Source organism: Pholis gunnellus, assembly GCF_910591455.1.
Source record: "Pholis gunnellus genome assembly, chromosome: 1".
Classification (NCBI taxonomy): domain Eukaryota; kingdom Metazoa; phylum Chordata; class Actinopteri; order Perciformes; family Pholidae; genus Pholis; species Pholis gunnellus.
Window position 1 is genome coordinate 18,666,488 of NC_136528.1, and position 17,104 is coordinate 18,683,591.

The window sequence follows — 17,104 nt, forward strand, 5'->3', positions numbered from 1 at the left end:
CAAGTAGACGGCCAAAGAAAGATCGAGGACACCATGCTTAGACAAAGAGGGGTCATATGACTTGTCAATTATTTGTATAGTGCCAAATTATCGACACTTTTCATATAGAGCAGGTCTAGACTGTACTCTATTTATACTCTAAAATACTAACTGGACCTGTGACCTTAGATTCTCTTTACACCATGAGCAGTGTTTGCCTTTAAGGGCTTTTCAAGACATGAAAATCCTGATTGACACTTTCTTTTGCAATGATGACACATTACATCGAAGGATGGATTCTTAAATTTACTGATTTCACTTTATTAAAAAGCAATCAAACTTGTGACAAATGAATACAATTCCCCATTCAAATCGACTTTTTAAACATATACGAGTGTGTTCAATATGCACGTCCATGGTTGTATGTTTACTTTGAGAGTAAAACACAACCACTGGCCATCCTGTTTTGAGTCTTCTTTTACATGCATTTCCGATACCCCGTTCCCATGAATAAAACAGCTACCAGAATATTCCTGATGTTTCCTGCCAACATAAATAATGTTTGATGAAACGGTTCTGCCAGCAGCTACACTTATCTCTTTGATGGAGCTGTGAAGTACTGCAGGGGGGGGGGGGGGGGGGATAAATGATGATCCCCCAACATCTATCTTTGATCCAAAGTACTAGGTGCGGTTGTTTTTATGTAATCCTAAAATGTTCTGGTAACACTGCACGTTTTAGTCCGTGCGCATGATAAAAAGGTCAGAAGTGTGTACAGTGGGTTCAAACAGTACAGCTGTGCATCCATAATGGTATTTGATCCCAACATTTAAAACAACCCTGCCTCTTACTCGTGTTTCAATCAAAAAATATCAAAAGAACTTACACAAATAACAGACCGTGAGATCTTTCAATGCTAATACAATCCACACTCCTCTGAATTCACAAAGAGACAGAAGTCGTAACATTCCTCTGGTGAGGCATGTTACACAGTGTCATTCTTCATTCAATGTCCCATTCTCAGAACACTTTCAAATTGCAGCGCCAGTGGCAACGTTTCAGTAAAAAACGTCCTTCAGAGCTGCTCCATGGGTTTTCCTCTCAGCCTCTTTTTCATCTCTTTTGCATGCTCCTTGCTGCGCTCACGCTTTTCCAGTCTCTGTTGAATAGTGAGGAAATAAGGCAGTATTGATTAAAGAAGCCGTTATTTAAATACCAACGCTCAGAAGTCAGAGACCTTGTTGGATCTCATTCACAAAGTGCTTAAAAAAAATAAATAACTGACACACCTCTTTCTTTAGGCAGTGACGCATCGCGCGGTCCGCATCGTTGCACGTGCCAAAGAACTTCATGACATTGTGCTGCGGGCGAGAGGAAACAAGATTTACATTGCTTTGTCTTCCGTGTGTATGAAGCGCACAGCGATACAATAATGTAGAGCGTGACATACCTCCGTGTGGCACTGCATCAGGCGAGTTATCAACTCATTACACTCAGCCGTGTGCAGATGAGGAGACAGGTCAGGGTGCATGCTGAGTTAAGGGCTTACTGTACCACTGCGGCAATACTGAAAACCCACAAACAAGAGGAGCACTGGTTGAAGGGGGATTCAGTTGAGTTACTGTTGAATGTTACTGGAAGAGATGTTCTTTGGTGGCACATGACATATTTGCAAGTTTGCCTTCAAACACAGCTGTACCGTTACAGAATATGTTAAGACTGCAACAAATCGTTATTTTCACTTTGGTTTTGGTCTATTAAATGTGTCAAAACTCTCATCACAATTTCCCAGATGAGAACCAAAGGTGACATCTTCAAATTCAAAAACAATGATAGAAATACTAAAGAAAAGTAGGATATATTCTAATATCTGGAACCAGTGGGTTGTGGTTGGCATTACTACACTTGGGCAAAGGACATGTTTTCTAAAAGGATACTCATGCCTCCCCATCCCTCTCCTTCCTGAGCTGTCATTGAGATGATTGTTTTTTTTCCCGGTAGACTTACCTGCAAACACAGAGGCAGAATGAAAGGGAGGGGGGGGGGGGGTGAGAGAGAGAGAGAGAGAGAGCGAGAGAGAGAATACAACAATTTGAAAACGTTACCAGCATTGACCCTGAATCCTCTGGAATAATGGTAACAAACCACCCTTCACGAGAGGACACTGGGTCAGGTTGCATGCTCCCTTGAACAGCCCACGAGCTCAGTTTGGACCATTGTTTTGACACAATAATGTTGTTGATTTGCTCAAAACGGAGCGATTCATGCTGTAAATCTCCTAGTTTACGATAACCTATTTGATAACAGTGTGCTCTGTGATACCCTTACCTGTGGAAAGCCTGTGTCATTTGAGAAGTTTTCCAGCAAACCTCGGTGAAATGTCACGTTAGCTCGCGAACTGCTAAGCCTCAGCTAACGTTAACCGTTTGTAACACAGCAGGTTCAAGTCATGCAACTACGGAGGAACTATGGGTCGATGTCCCTGTAGAATACCGACAAAGGTTGCTATAATTCCTCAACAATTTCGACTAAAATCTGTAGACCTTGTACTGACATGAATGTAACCTACAATAACAGCAGGAACCAACAGTACACGCTGCCTGCTTTCGTAACTGTTTGGAGAAGTGAGTGACAATGGTAAACAGCGAATTGCCATCCGCCTTTTTTACTCATCCACCAATGGTGTGCGTTCTTCTCACAAAGTGACGGGACAGTTGATGACGTAAGTTTGCGGAAGACGCAAGACAGTTCCCCGTAACGTACTTCCGGTTTTGCTTATGAATGCGCTTAATTTTAGACAGTTGTTACAGTGTTTTCCTACAGTGCTGTTGTGACAACTTTAGTTTATACAGTGTGTATCCTGTTTTATTTTAGTCAAAGGCCATATAATGGCGAATGTTCGTAATGGACAGTAATGCTTGTTTTACATGATTCCACTATATGTTGCACTGTTTCAGTCCTGTGGACAAAGTGTGACCTTAACTTACTTAACCAATGGGTTTCATGGTGACTGCAGTGTGTGGATCACTTTGCTATGAACATCAGACACAGAGAAAAGCAGCAGAGAACATGTATTATTTTAAATGTATCTTGACAATGGTTAAATATAAAGGGAAGGATATATTTTTAACTACTTTAAGTTAATATATATTTACTAGTTACGTTTGATTAAGATTGATAAAGAACTACTTACCTAACTCTATATAAAGTAGTTAAAACTAGCTCCATCTCGACGAGCTACAGCAGCATAATGCTTTCATACATTAGTGTTCACAATGTTATGACACGAGGACATTTTGCTGCAGAAACAGTACTTATATTTGATTGACTGACAATACCTCTCTGCTTTTGAAATACAGACATTTTATAGTAATTAAATGCCTTTAAATTGTTGTATTGGGGATTTTTTTGTAAAGACCGTCTTACATACTTCTTCTGCCACTGTGCAATTGGTAATTGTAGGTCGTAGTATCAGCAGCAACAGTACTAGATGTACTACCACTCCCACACAACAAAGGGCGCTAAAGGGCGCAGGAAGCGCGTGAGATTGTATGTCAATATCTGATTGGTTGATTCGTGTGCTCGTTTTTCGGCGGTTTGTTTGGATTGTGGTACTGCTGCTACCGTGAGAGCTGGACGTAGCCCGGCGGTTTAATTTAAATATTCCAATACAACTGCTTAGCTAGATATCATAACTGTCTGGGGAAGAATGGATGACTCTACGAAACGTTTACTGCAGCGACTCATGAGACGGATACCGTCTTACATGCTCAGAACAACGCTGGAAAAATGGGGCCGTTTGACTGCGGGTCAGCAGAAGTCCATAGATTTTACTCAGTCAAAATGGGCGTTAACGGAAGAGCTACTGGCCATTTGCGAGGTAAACGGCGCCTTTCCTGAAATATGAGTTGTTGTAGTAAATTAAACCCAGTGTAAATAAACATGGCAGTTAGTTAACCTAAATAACAGCACGTTTCTTATCAAAAATGCTTGCTGAAGTAGGCCGTTTAATGTCACGACACTTGATTAACGGACACTCCTCAATAGGAATCAGTTTGTATTTAGCTAGCGTTGCTCTGTGTTGCCTCTCCTTTAAACCACGTTATTTGTAACTTTTCAGGAAAACAAGTTGGCAATGAAACACCTCACAGAACTCGAGATGATATGTAAGTCATGTGAAAGTATCTAACCTACTCGGTAACTAGCTAACTTCAGTCGTACCATGCCAATCCAATAACGCTTCCTGTGTCCCTTAACGTTGGCGTGATTGTCTCTCAGATATCATGGACAATCCAAACCAGGGGATGTGGTACGCCTTCCAGCTGCTGGACCCTGAAGGTATGTTTAAATACTTGTACCATGGAGGGCTGACAATGTGCAGCTTTTCATTCTAACCTAAACACTGCAGCTGGTGGAGGTAACTGCAATCAGTCAAATATCATCCTGCTGGTGTCTGGATCATCATGTTGTTTTTGTTTTTTCACTTTTTATGGTCCGTTTGTTCCAGGTAATTATAAGCTGTTATGACAAAGTTGAGTTTACTATTACTTATTATTACTTATTGTCTATTTTTTATGTCTCATTTTTCCAGATGATGCTCAATCTGTAGAGCTGATGCAGTTCAAGGAACAATTTAAGTCCCACCTCAAAGAGCTTGTGAGACATGTAAGGCAGATACTCACACACACACACACACACACACACACACACAAAGTTAATTATATAGCTGCAGCATTGATGCACATTGTATGGGCTTCTCTGTGTTTAACATCCTATATTCTAAGAATGCTTTTGACATTGCATTCAAGGTGTCTGTCAAAATAAAGAAGCACACAGACGAAGCGGTATGGATTCGTATCGCGTGGGGAGACACCTTCTCTCGACCCAACCACCTGAAACCAACATACGTCGTCCACTATCTCCAAACCCCGTACGTCTTTGTGACCAGCCTGACTTTAAAGCAGAAGCCCCTGTTGTCCCAGGTGAGGGTTGAGTTTAATGTTCAATCCAGGACATTGTTTGTACAGTTGCCGAGTCGCCGTTTTTTCTGTCTTTTTCCATTTTAAGTAAGTGATGTACTTTGCAGGCCATGGTTCTGTCCACCAGATATCAAGCTATCAAGGATGCTAACCTTAGTGGACGGAAACTCACTGCTGTTAGGGACCTTCTGATGAGGAAATATCAACAGGTAGGCTGTTTCTAACTACAACCACCATACAAAGCTCTGTATGCCCTGTCTTCCTCACTTAATTAAAGAATGCTGATAGGCATTGAACCCTTGACCTCAATGACCACCTGTTGAGGAAGAATGTAAGTGGCCATGGTCACCCTTTATGAACCTTAACTACACTTAAAACACAGTGTTTTCATCCCTGTTTTGCCGTTAAATAGAAGTTCTGTTCAAGATATTCCAGTATATATATCTATTGTAAACATCCATCATGTTGCCAAACTACTTCCTGGTTCAGGATCAACCTTTGCACATGCAAAATATCTTTGATTACATAATGTCACAGTTCATGTCTAGAGATCCACTGAACAAAGAGGAACTCTTAGCCTACTACTAACTTATTTGAACCCTTTTCTTATAAAATGATTGATCTGATGATTTATATTGGGAATTTTGTTTTTGCTTTTTAATTCTAGGTGTTTCCCACCAAGTATCCAAGTCCTCTTCCAGAAAATAACCAAACTATCTCAAGTATGTTAATCAAATCCTTTGATCTGAGCAAAGCTGCTTTAATATTTTTTATATGATCACACATAATTAAACATTGTTTTGGCCTTAATGCGCTCCTCTGGAAGAATTCTGCTTTGTGATTCTGTTTATTTGGCTTTCGTCCTCTTTACAGACCCGCACATAGAAAGAGAACAAGCTGGGCCTGCAGCAAACAGACTTCAGATGGCCTGCGAGGCCTTTGGTGGTGGGGCGTTACCTCAGCTCCAGTCTGCAGTTTACAAGGTATCCAGAGGCATTTTGATGATACTGAGTCTCAGCCTTAAGTTACTGTCTCACTATATCAGTTCAAAGATTGATAAAAAGGTCAGTATCGCTCTGTGCTGCGATCATCTTATGCTTTGTGTTCTTTCCTCAGCTGGAGACAAAATTCAGAGACCACTCCAACAAGACCATGACGGAGCGGGAGGAACCCTTCAGATGTGTTGTCAAATTTGCAAGCATGAACCTCCTAGAGTCACTCAGACACTGTGCATCTTCAGGTATCAAGAATGTGTTCGCCACAACCATATGTGTGTTAGCAAGGAAACAATACTTGGATTGTAAATCTGTAAAACAAGTAAACATGCTTTATAGTCTTGGCAATTCCACAAATGACCACAAGAGGGCACACACTCTCTAGACTAGAGGAAATATCCCCACTGTAATGCACTTGAATCATCGTGAATGAATGAATGACATGATGAATATGTCACATATTCAAAGTGTTTTAACCTGCTCTTCCATGGATTACTTGTGATTATTACGTTTTTTAACCATGCCAACAAAATCGTAAGCAAATGTAGTCTTTCTCTCTTTTTTTTTTAAGTATGTTCAACTAATTTTAATGTTTGTTTGTTTTTTTTACAGGAATTGCCTCCACCCCTGTCACACCTCTGCTCTCATGTATCCCCCTAAAAGGAAGAAATTATTTTGTCATCACAGACAATGGCCCCGGTCCCTCCTCACAAACGCGCTAACCACAGAACTGATGGCCGACAGGCCCTTTATTTAAAGCATTCACAGTGTGGCCCGCCATGTATCGTCCACCCGGGGTTTGCTGTTATCATTCCTTTCCTGGTTCAAGACTCTCTCTTGTGTGCTTACAGTTGCAAACATGTCAGTAGTTGGTAATAGATTGTAATTTTATTGTTTTTTTGATGGTGTTTAAGTGGCAGAATGTTACTGCCATGAAATGTTTTCTATGTACAAATTGAATATAAAAGCAGGATTTTTTATATTCTTGTATTCTCTTCATGTCATTTGATCCCCACACTAGTCATCTGATCTTTTCTGTATTTTTCATGAGCTATTGTGTTACTGAAATGTGTTGTGGAGTATTGTCTTTGTATAAAGGTCTGCTGGAAGGGAATTTAGTAAACCAGCTTTTCATAAGTTGGCATTTACGTTGCTTGTTTCAGGGTTCATTAAACTCTTTAAAGGACAGGTGCACATTTTATAAGTCTGTCTTAAGACAATACTTGGATGCCCATACGTTCTTTTAAAGAGTTTATGGTTCCTCCTGTCAAAACTGCCAGCAAAGAGATCCCTTCTCAACACATCTACACTGCAAGAGATGGGGTAGAGTCCACAGTCAATTGATATTATGTTGAACAGGCAAACTTTATTAAAATATATTAACATTTGTGTAACTTGGAACTGATTTAAACAAAACGGTAATAAAACCTTAGTTTAAATACAAAACAGTATTCTGCACCAAATAAATAATAATAATAAATAAATGAATAAAAACCGTTCTGCTAAAATACCAATATACAGTAACAGTATATTCTATATCCAAAATATATATAAAAAACTTTTCTCAGTTGTGCAGCCAAAAAAGACAACACAAATTAAAACATTTTAAATAAATTTCCACAGAACCTAACCCCAGATATTAATGAACTGGCAGCCAAGAAAATATGCCAAACATCTGGCTCTGGTACGTATGCACAAAATAATGTAGCTTACCTAAACATGTATTCTTTTTGCACTTTGTCCAATATCCCTTCTATCCTGTTTATTAAATGGTGACTCTATTTGGCCCTCAACGTAGTACCAATTTTTTGTAATGGCCCTCTCTGAGATTGAGTTTGACACCATGGCATATATGCTGTATTATGCTAAAAGGTCTCATTTTGTAACGTTTTTGGTTGTTGGTGTGCCGCGGGATCTTTTTAATGTAAAAAGTGTGAGACCAATATGAATGGTTCATAAAAACAACCTACGGGCATTTCAATAGGTAAAGTCATCCAGATGACTGAGAGGGAGTCAATATCAAGCAATCAAGCATTGTACGCTTGTGTATTTTATGCATCGTATGCATTGTTTCAGTGGATAAAAATATACACACAATTCAATTAAAAGCACTAAACACTCATTTGCATATTCAAGAACTTTGACTGTGATGGCACAGACATGACCTCATCATAGAACAACTCATCATGTTCCACATTCTATTCACCACAGATTAAGAACACACACACTGGCAAATTCATTCAGTTCGATTCAAGCATTGGTTCGACACACTGCTTGCTCTGAAGTTATCGTGTATATATATCTCTACATATAATTAGTTCACAACTATATCGGCATGGGCAATATCTTGTGGTCAAAAGGTTCAGTTCCCGTAAAGGATGACACGACTAGGGGGGTTAAAAGAAAGACCTGTCTGGATAGTTTAACCCCCATCAAAAGGAAAAGGTCAAGTGACTACACAACCACCTCCAAGGAATGCTTCAGTGCGAGTGGAGTGAAGAAGAAAGCCACAGAAGATGGAGAACCAACGAAGAAGAAGGAGAAAAAGGGAAGACTTGGCCTCAACCTGTTTGGCAAGGAGTCAAGGAGTTCAGTTCCCGTAAAGGATGACACGACTAGGGGGGTTAAAAGAAAGACCTGTCTGGATAGTTTAACCCCCATCAAAAGGAAAAGGTCAAGTGACTACACAACCACCTCCAAGGAATGCTTCAGTGCGAGTGGAGTGAAGAAGAAAGCCACAGAAGATGGAGAACCAACGAAGAAGAAGGAGAAAAAGGGAAGACTTGGCCTCAACCTGTTTGGCAAGGAGTCGGCATCCTCCTCAAAGCACTCTGGGAAAGGTAAGCTGATCATGTGAATCTGTATCCAATCATCAGTTTACTAAACACGGGGTTCAGACAGTGGTGGAAGATGTACTCAGATCTCTTACAGAAATGTACATCAACTGGGGTTTTGGTATATTGATCTAAATAGACTTCAGTTCACTTAAATTACAAAGAAAACAAATTATCCCTTCCCTCTAATGGTATCTATTTATGCAGATAGTTTGGATAATTTCTCCCAGGTTTCCTCAGGTTTTAAAAGATCTTTGTCTGAAAGTTTTGATTTCACCCAGGTGTTAAAGAGGAATTTCATTGTTGGTGTTCACAGCATCAATAATTGACATTTTAAAATTCAAAAGCAACATCTCTTTCCCAAAACGTACCCTGGATGGATAATCTATCGAACACACTATAGTTTCATTTGGACTATTTATTTGGTAGAAGGTTGGTCCAATAGATACTGATTACAGTGAGGCTTGTAGATTATCCAGAGTAACAAGGAGCCTGTTTTTGGAAATAGATGTTGTTAAATGCTTCAATGCTGTGAGCACCAGAAAATAAATTGCATTCACCTTAATTGTATTGGGCTAGAGACCGATATGTCAAAAACTGGACAGATAAAGCTACATGCGTGGATAGATAACACAAGAGGACAGTGAGACATTTTATTTTTATCGAGGTTTTGGCAGGCAAACTATTTTTGAATCTGTACATTTTATCATTTAGTATGGAGGATGTCTATTGTCCACATTCAAAATTATTTCACCATAAATTAACGGTAACCTACTGGATTACGGTAGGTGATAGTAGGATAACTAGGTTTTACCGTGATTTTACGGTGCCAGAATGTTACCGTTTATTTACAAAGGGTAATACAACCCGCTACTTTTGCATTTAATTCCCAACAAATAAAATAATCACAATAGACATTCAATACATAATTGTTGCAGTTCATTACTTGTTCTCAAATAATGAAGGGACATTTGTATTACATCACAAAACTCACAATGTACTGCATGTTTAGAAGAAAACTAATAAACCAATAAAATCGTTCATGACCAGCTTAACTGAACTCATTCGCATCAACAGTGTAACATTGAATTAAAGTAGTATCAAGAACAGTGTAATAGAACTTCTTCACAGTCTAGCTTGATAACAAGTCGTATACACATATATAGTTAATTTGAACTGCATGAACTCACACGTGAATGAAAATAATAAAGAGAGAGAACACCTTGAAAGAGGACTTGACTGCAGAGTCTGGCTGGTATCCTCAATCTCTGATGACGAGTGACTGTAAAACAAACAAAATAAAAACTTTAGAAACACAATGTTCTGAACTTCTGGAAAGCTCTATGACATCCAGGATAAACACACTTAAAAGAATATTTGGGTGTGTAACTGTGGGTTTGCATGTGCTTCACATGTGTTAACATATCAGTGTAAGTCTTTACAAAAAGCTAACACAACAATACCATACAGTTGATGTTCCTCTGGGTGTTTTTCTCCTCTGTAGAAAGCTGCAGTACATCTGTGAGGAAGAGAAAGGCCGCCGCCGATGATGATGAAGGACCAAAGACCAAAAGGAAGAGGACAGACCTGAAGAAGACCAGACAGTCTCTAGATGCCTTAAGAGGTCAGTATAGTGATGTTACTATTGCCTTGCTTTTGCTGCTTTGTCTGTCAAAGCACTTTGTAAACTCTTTTTTTAAAGGTCCTATAATAATAACGTTATTATTATTATTATTATTAAATGTAAGTTTTCACCTCATCTTAGTGTAAAATTCGGATCTATATATAAGTATAATATAGGAGGGTTTCATATTAGAGCTTAGGTAGCATATATTTGGTGTTACAACTGTATTAAGACATAATATGTGTTGTTCTGTTCAGCTGAATTTAGGGCCAAATACAAACAGCAGGATCAGCTTGGTAAAGGAGGATGTGGAACTGTGTTTGGTGGCTATCGCAAAGCAGATAATCTACCTGTAAGTGTTACACACACACACAATCTTGCACACACACACACACACGGTATGGTCAGGGAGTGCTAACACAAGCCTTTTGTGTATCTTGTAGGTTGCCATCAAATACATTCCCAAGAAGAACATTCTCTACGATGTGGTGAGTGAGCAACACCTGCTGCTGTTAAAATCTTCTGTATTCAACACTGCACTCTGTTTCTGAATGTATTATGGATGAATCATGGTTCTCTCTCATCCTCCACTCTGTTGTGATGTTTCAGGATGGAACTGGGAAGCGGCTGCCCGTGGAGGTTGCCATCATGTTGAAACTGGGGGACAAAACAAGTAGATCAGTGGGGATGTCAGCACCTGTGTCTCTATTGGACTGGTACGATCTGGACAAGGAGCTGATCCTGGTAATGGAGAGACCGATCCCCGCCGAGGACCTACACCACTACATCTACAACAACGGAGGCTCCTTACCAGAGCAGGAGGCCAAGGTAAGCTGCTGGAGGAACCTTGTGTGTCTTTAACTTTTTACAGGAACTTGGAGACTACCTAAAGGATTTCTTTTGCAATTTAAGGTTTATTTTCCTAGTTTTTAGGTCATTGTTTCTGTTGATCATGGTAACATTGTATTCACCAAAGTAATTGTTCTGATGGATCAAGAAACAGTAGTGGAGGCAGTCAAACAGATGGTAGACAAAGCTCCAGGTCAACTAAACTTATTTGGAGGAGAAAAATAAACAGATGTGGTTTTTACGCAATCTACTGAAAATCTCTTGTGCATTTCAGTTTCTATGGCTTAAAGATGGTTTTAGAAACGTTGTGTTTTGTAGTTGTAGTCAGCTCAGAGTCACAGCCATGAAAACATGTCAAACCATCCTCCTCTGTGATCCCTCATCTCTCTCTTTTTGTCTGTCAGATCATACTGAAACAGCTGGTAGATGCAGCAATTGATCTTGAGAAGGAAAACATTTTCCATCGGGACATTAAGTGTCCAAACATCTTGATTGAGACCAGCTCGGACGTCCCGCGAGTTCGCCTCATTGACTTTGGTGTGAGCTGCTTCGTCAAGAGAAGAGTCCCGTATAGCACCTTCCGTGGTAAGATGTCTGGCTTTACTCCTGCTCTTAACTAACTTACCCATCTGTGACTTTTACAATTAGACACAGCTCCTCATCCTCATAATCTTTTTATTTCTGTATCTTCTAGGTACCCCTGCTTACAGCCCCCCAGAGTGGTGTTATCGTCGTAGGTACAGAGCCGGACCCACCACAGTGTGGCAGATTGGAGTGGTCCTCTTTGAAACACTCCACAGTGATGCATTTTTTGACACCAACCTGTTCTTGAAAAACTGTGTGGGAATCCGCGAGACGCTGTCCAAAAGTAAGAAAAACATACTCACGAACATGTCAGCAGAAACATATCTGTTGATTTCAGTTGACATTCTGATGGATCACTGTAGCCGTCGCCCTCACCTTTCTTCTCCTTCTTTCTCTCCAGATTGCTTGGATTTCTTGCTAAGATGTTTGACCGTCGACCCCAAGCAGCGTCCTACCCTGGAGCAGCTGAGAATTCACCCATGGCTCACAGAAAACTAACAGGACACACAAACACACACGCATGTGTACCTTGTCCTTGTACCTTGTACCTTGTCCTCCATATTCTAATGCTGCTCTGAATCTTTGACAGGAAGGAGAACGTGAGGAACTCCTTCATCGTCATTCTGCAGGACAAGGTTATGCTACAAAAGAACAGCCTTTTAGTAATTGGAATTATTATATTAATATTATCTAATGTCATGCATAAGTGTCATTCAAATACTAACGCTGCTCTGCCTCTTTGACAGGAAGGAGAACGTGAGGAACTCCTTCGTCATTCTGCAGGACAAGGTTATGGTACAAAGGAACAGCCTGTTAGTAATTGGAATTATTATATTAATATTATCTAATGTCATGCATAAGTGTCATTCAAATACTAACGCTGCTCTGCCTCTTTGACAGGAAGGAGAACGTGAGGAACTCCTTCGTCATTCTGCAGGACAAGGTTATGCTACAAAAGAACAGCCTTTTAGTAATTGGAATTATTATATTAATATTATCTAATGTCATGCATAAGTGTCATTCAAATACTAACGCTGATCCCTATTTGACAGGAAGGAGAACGTGAGGAACTCCTTCGTCATTCTGCAGGACAAGGTTATGCTGCAAAGGAACAGCCTGTTAGTAATTGGAATTATTATATTAATATTATCTAATGTCATGCATAAGTGTCATTCAAATACTAACACTGCTCTGCCTCTTTGACAGGAAGGAGAACGTGAGGAACTCCTTCGTCATTCTGCAGGACAAGGTTATTCTACAAAGGAACAGCCTGTTAGTAATTGGAATTATTATATTAATATTATCTAATGTCATGCATAAGTGTCATTCAAATACTAACACTGCTCTGCCTCTTTGACAGCAAGGAGAACGTGAGGAACTCATCATCATTCTGCAGGACAAGGTTATGCTAGAAAAGAACAGCCTTTTAGTATTTGGAATTATTATATTAATATTATCTAATGTCATGCATAAGTGTCATTCAAATACTAACACTGCTCTGCCTCTTTGACAGCAAGGAGAACGTGAGGAACTCATCATCATTCTGCAGGACAAGGTTATGCTAGAAAAGAACAGCCTTTTAGTATTTGGAATTATTATATTAATATTATCTAATGTCATGCATAAGTGTCATTCAAATACTAACACTGCTCTGCCTCTTTGACAGGAAGGAGAACGTGAGTAACTCCTGCTTTTGCAGATCTTGTAGCACACCCAGCCGTCCGAGGAGAGGGGATCTCTCTCTGAATTGCCTTTCCCGAGGTTTCTCCTCATTTTCCTGCAATCAGGATTTGGGGGAGTTTTTCCTCGTTTTCTTAGAGAGCTCGGGCTGGGCCAAATTATTCAGTCTATAATGTGATATTTAACACTGAACAATAAAAATAAATTTGAGTTTTAAATGAACTTTCAATCTCTTTCCTCCATTATAGTGAAAGACATATGGTATACGAATAAATAATATTGACAGCAATGATCTTGAAAAAATAAATTATAAGTGAATCAGGATTTGTAGATAAACAGAAGCTCCAGAACTGAGGCCCTGACAGCTGAGACCCTGGACTGTGGTCTCGATCCAGGATTTAGGAGCAGCCAGAGAGTCCTGCCTCTGAGGCAACAGTGTGTTAGTATGTAGGGGAGCAGCAATTCCCACTACATGTTTTAAACATCATCAGAAAAATATAAAAATCAATCAACCCTAAAACTGACCAGCAACCAATCAATAGAGGCAAGATATGAGTAATATGATCTTGTCGCTTTGAATTTGTAAAAAAAAACAAAAAAACCTAGCAACTGCATTTTGTATCAGGAGGCGTGAAATTGTTGAGTGTCTTGAAGTTCACCTTTTATGCTAAAGGGACTTTTTAAATATGTGTCCCCAGTGTCTCACAAATGAACCCTCTCTCTCTTTTTCTCCTGCTCCATCTATCTGAAAACCTGTGTAAAAAGGAACTGATCCAAATAGGGTGCAGCTAGCTTCAATTGTAGGTCCACAGGCTGAAGTAATGTAGCAACGTTAGCTTAAAGAGAGAGAGACTGTGCCGCGGGTCAGAAAAGGTTGAAAAACACTGGAGTACATGTTGTTCCCAAACGCCAATGTAGATGCAGGACAAAAGTGCGTGTGTCTGAATGTCCGTTTTGTTAGCTTAATGTTTTTATTGCAACGATAATTGATATGTTAATGAACAGAACAAAAGTCAGTGTTCATCGCCTTTCTATGTGAGTGTATCATTCTTGTTGAAGCACACATGATTTGCTTGTCTTTCAGTCTTACCAGTGTTGGGCTGAACTTGTAAAGTATAATTGAGAGTGGCTCCAGAGGAGAAGCAAAGGTGACGTACAATACTGTATCCTCTGGACAACATGAATGTACTCTGTAAATATCATGGCAATCGGCCCATTACAACTTTTCCCCCTGTGCACGAGCCGACATTTTGGTTCAATATGAAAGGCCATAAGAAACTGGCTGCTAGTTTTCAAGACAGTGTCATGGACTCAAGCATTGCTAAAAAGGAAAATGACCAACTGACCAACCAGCTAACACGACCATCCTCAGACCCCACTAGGGGAACAAACGTTTATTTTAAATGCACTCTGTTGCTGAGTTCATGTGAAGGAAAAAAGATGAATAAAAACTTAATGAAAACTTTCCATTTGGTGTTCATTTCAAATGTTTCCTTTTGGCACACAGAAATGATGCATTTCATGTTTCTTTGTTGTTTTGGGCAAACAGTAAGGCCAGCTAGTTGGCAATAGTTACAGACAAGAGCTCACTCTGGACAAAAATGTCCCTTATATTGTAAAAAAAAAGCATAATACTGTTATCTAATGATCAGTGGAGCAATGTTGTAACATTGGCAGGAATGTGTACTTCTTCACATGCAAAAACCACAGATGTCAACCGCTTGGCGTTGCTAGATAAAAATGAGGTGATCACCTAAAGTCAGTAGGATAGATAAAAAATGATTGCTTGACAGACTGAACAACATTGCCAACCAGAAAGCAAAGAATAGTTGCATTTATTTTCTTAAAATGTTTGACTTTAGACCAATATGAATGGTTCATAAAAACAACCTACGGGCATTTCAATAGGTAAAGTCATCCAGATGACTGAGAGGGAGTCAATATCAAGCAATCAAGCATTGTACGCTTGTGTATTTTATGCATCGTATGCATTGTTTCAGTGGATAAGAATATACACACAATTCAATTAAAAGCACTAAACACTCATTTGCATATTCGAGAACTTTGACTGTGATGGCACAGACATGACCTCATCATAGAACAACTCATCATGTTCCACATTCTATTCACCACAGATTAAGAACACACACACTGGCAAATTCATTCAGTTCGATTCAAGCATTGGTTCGACACACTGCTTGCTCTGAAGTTATCGTGTATATATATCTCTACATATAATTAGTTCACAACTATATCGGCATGGGCAATATCTTGTGGTCAAAAGGTTCAGTTCCCGTAAAGGATGACACGACTAGGGGGGTTAAAAGAAAGACCTGTCTGGATAGTTTAACCCCCATCAAAAGGAAAAGGTCAAGTGACTACACAACCACCTCCAAGGAATGCTTCAGTGCGAGTGGAGTGAAGAAGAAAGCCACAGAAGATGGAGAACCAACGAAGAAGAAGGAGAAAAAGGGAAGACTTGGCCTCAACCTGTTTGGCAAGGAGTCGGCATCCTCCTCAAAGCACTCTGGGAAAGGTAAGCTGATCATGTGAATCTGTATCCAATCATCAGTTTACTAAACACGGGGTTCAGACAGTGGTGGAAGATGTACTCAGATCTCTTACAGAAATGTACATCAACTGGGGTTTTGGTATATTGATCTAAATAGACTTCAGTTCACTTAAATTACAAAGAAAACAAATTATCCCTTCCCTCTAATGGTATCTATTTATGCAGATAGTTTGGATAATTTCTCCCAGGTTTCCTCAGGTTTTAAAAGATCTTTGTCTGAAAGTTTTGATTTCACCCAGGTGTTAAAGAGGAATTTCATTGTTGGTGTTCACAGCATCAATAATTGACATTTTAAAATTCAAAAGCAACATCTCTTTCCCAAAACGTACCCTGGATGGATAATCTATCAAACACACTATAGTTTCATTTGGACTATTTATTTGGTAGAAGGTTGGTCCAATAGATACTGATTACAGTGAGGCTTGTAGATTATCCAGAGTAACAAGGAGCCTGTTTTTGGAAATAGATGTTGTTAAATGCTTCAATGCTGTGAGCACCAGAAAATAAATTGCATTCACCTTAATTGTATTGGGCTAGAGACCGATATGTCAAAAACTGGACAGATAAAGCTACATGCGTGGATAGATAACACAAGAGGACAGTGAGACATTTTATTTTTATCGAGGTTTTGGCAGGCAAACTATTTTTGAATCTGTACATTTTATCATTTAGTATGGAGGATGTCTATTGTCCACATTCAACATTATTTCACCATAAATTAACGGTAACCTACTGGATTACGGTAGGTGATAGTAGGATAACTAGGTTTTACCGTGATTTTACGGTGCCAGAATGTTACCGTTTATTTACAAAGGGTAATACAACCCGCTACTTTTGCATTTAATTCCCAACAAATAAAATAATCACAATAGACATTCAATACATAATTGTTGCAGTTCATTACTTGTTCTCAAATAATGAAGGGACATTTGTATTACATCACAAAACTCACAATGTACTGCATGTTTAGAAGAAAACTAATAAACCAATAAAATCGTTCATGACCA

At 39.4% G+C, this 17,104-nt stretch overlaps 2 protein-coding genes across 3 annotated transcripts; one reads left to right on the top strand and one right to left on the bottom strand.

The window, feature by feature from the left end:
• Window positions 1-272: 272 nt before the first annotated feature.
• On the bottom strand, window positions 273-2,582 carry cmc2 (C-x(9)-C motif containing 2). 2 transcript variants are annotated; one of them, XM_079162117.1, is made up of 5 exons: window positions 2,308-2,582; window positions 1,917-1,986; window positions 1,430-1,500; window positions 1,269-1,340; window positions 273-1,138 (listed from the first exon to the last, which is right to left on the bottom strand). In XM_079162117.1, the coding sequence occupies exons 2-5, from the start codon at window positions 1,951-1,953 to the stop codon at window positions 1,055-1,057; spliced, it is 264 nt and encodes an 87-aa protein (XP_079018243.1). In that variant the 5' UTR covers window positions 1,954-1,986; window positions 2,308-2,582; the 3' UTR covers window positions 273-1,054. The 2 variants fall into 2 exon arrangements, with proteins under 2 accessions (XP_079018243.1, XP_079018244.1); XM_079162118.1 differs by lacking the exon at window positions 1,917-1,986 and having other exon boundaries at window positions 1,430-1,546.
• A 1,048-nt stretch (window positions 2,583-3,630) lies between these two features.
• cenpn (centromere protein N) lies at window positions 3,631-7,237 on the top strand. Its single transcript, XM_079160105.1, has 10 exons — window positions 3,631-3,859; window positions 4,100-4,145; window positions 4,258-4,317; window positions 4,571-4,644; window positions 4,788-4,961; window positions 5,066-5,167; window positions 5,626-5,680; window positions 5,832-5,941; window positions 6,075-6,198; window positions 6,566-7,237. The coding sequence occupies exons 1-10, from the start codon at window positions 3,689-3,691 to the stop codon at window positions 6,673-6,675; spliced, it is 1,026 nt and encodes a 341-aa protein (XP_079016231.1). The 5' UTR covers window positions 3,631-3,688; the 3' UTR covers window positions 6,676-7,237.
• The last annotated feature ends 9,867 nt before the right edge of the window (window positions 7,238-17,104 follow it).

Coding starts and splice junctions, on each gene's coding strand:
- cmc2 (XM_079162117.1), bottom strand. CDS start 1,953: ATGACAGCTCAGGAAGGAGAGGGATGGGGAGGCATGA. Junction 1,501..1,916: donor AGAGGGATGGGGAGGCATGA/GTATCCTTTTAG, acceptor GCATGCACCCTG/ACCTGTCTCCTCATCTGCAC. Junction 1,139..1,268: donor GTCACTGCCTAAAGAAAGAG/GTGTGTCAGTTA, acceptor ACTATTCAACAG/AGACTGGAAAAGCGTGAGCG.
- cenpn (XM_079160105.1), top strand. CDS start 3,689: ATGGATGACTCTACGAAACGTTTACTGCAGCGACTCATGAGACGGATA. Junction 3,860..4,099: donor AGCTACTGGCCATTTGCGAG/GTAAACGGCGCC, acceptor GTAACTTTTCAG/GAAAACAAGTTGGCAATGAA. Junction 4,645..4,787: donor TCAAAGAGCTTGTGAGACAT/GTAAGGCAGATA, acceptor ATTGCATTCAAG/GTGTCTGTCAAAATAAAGAA.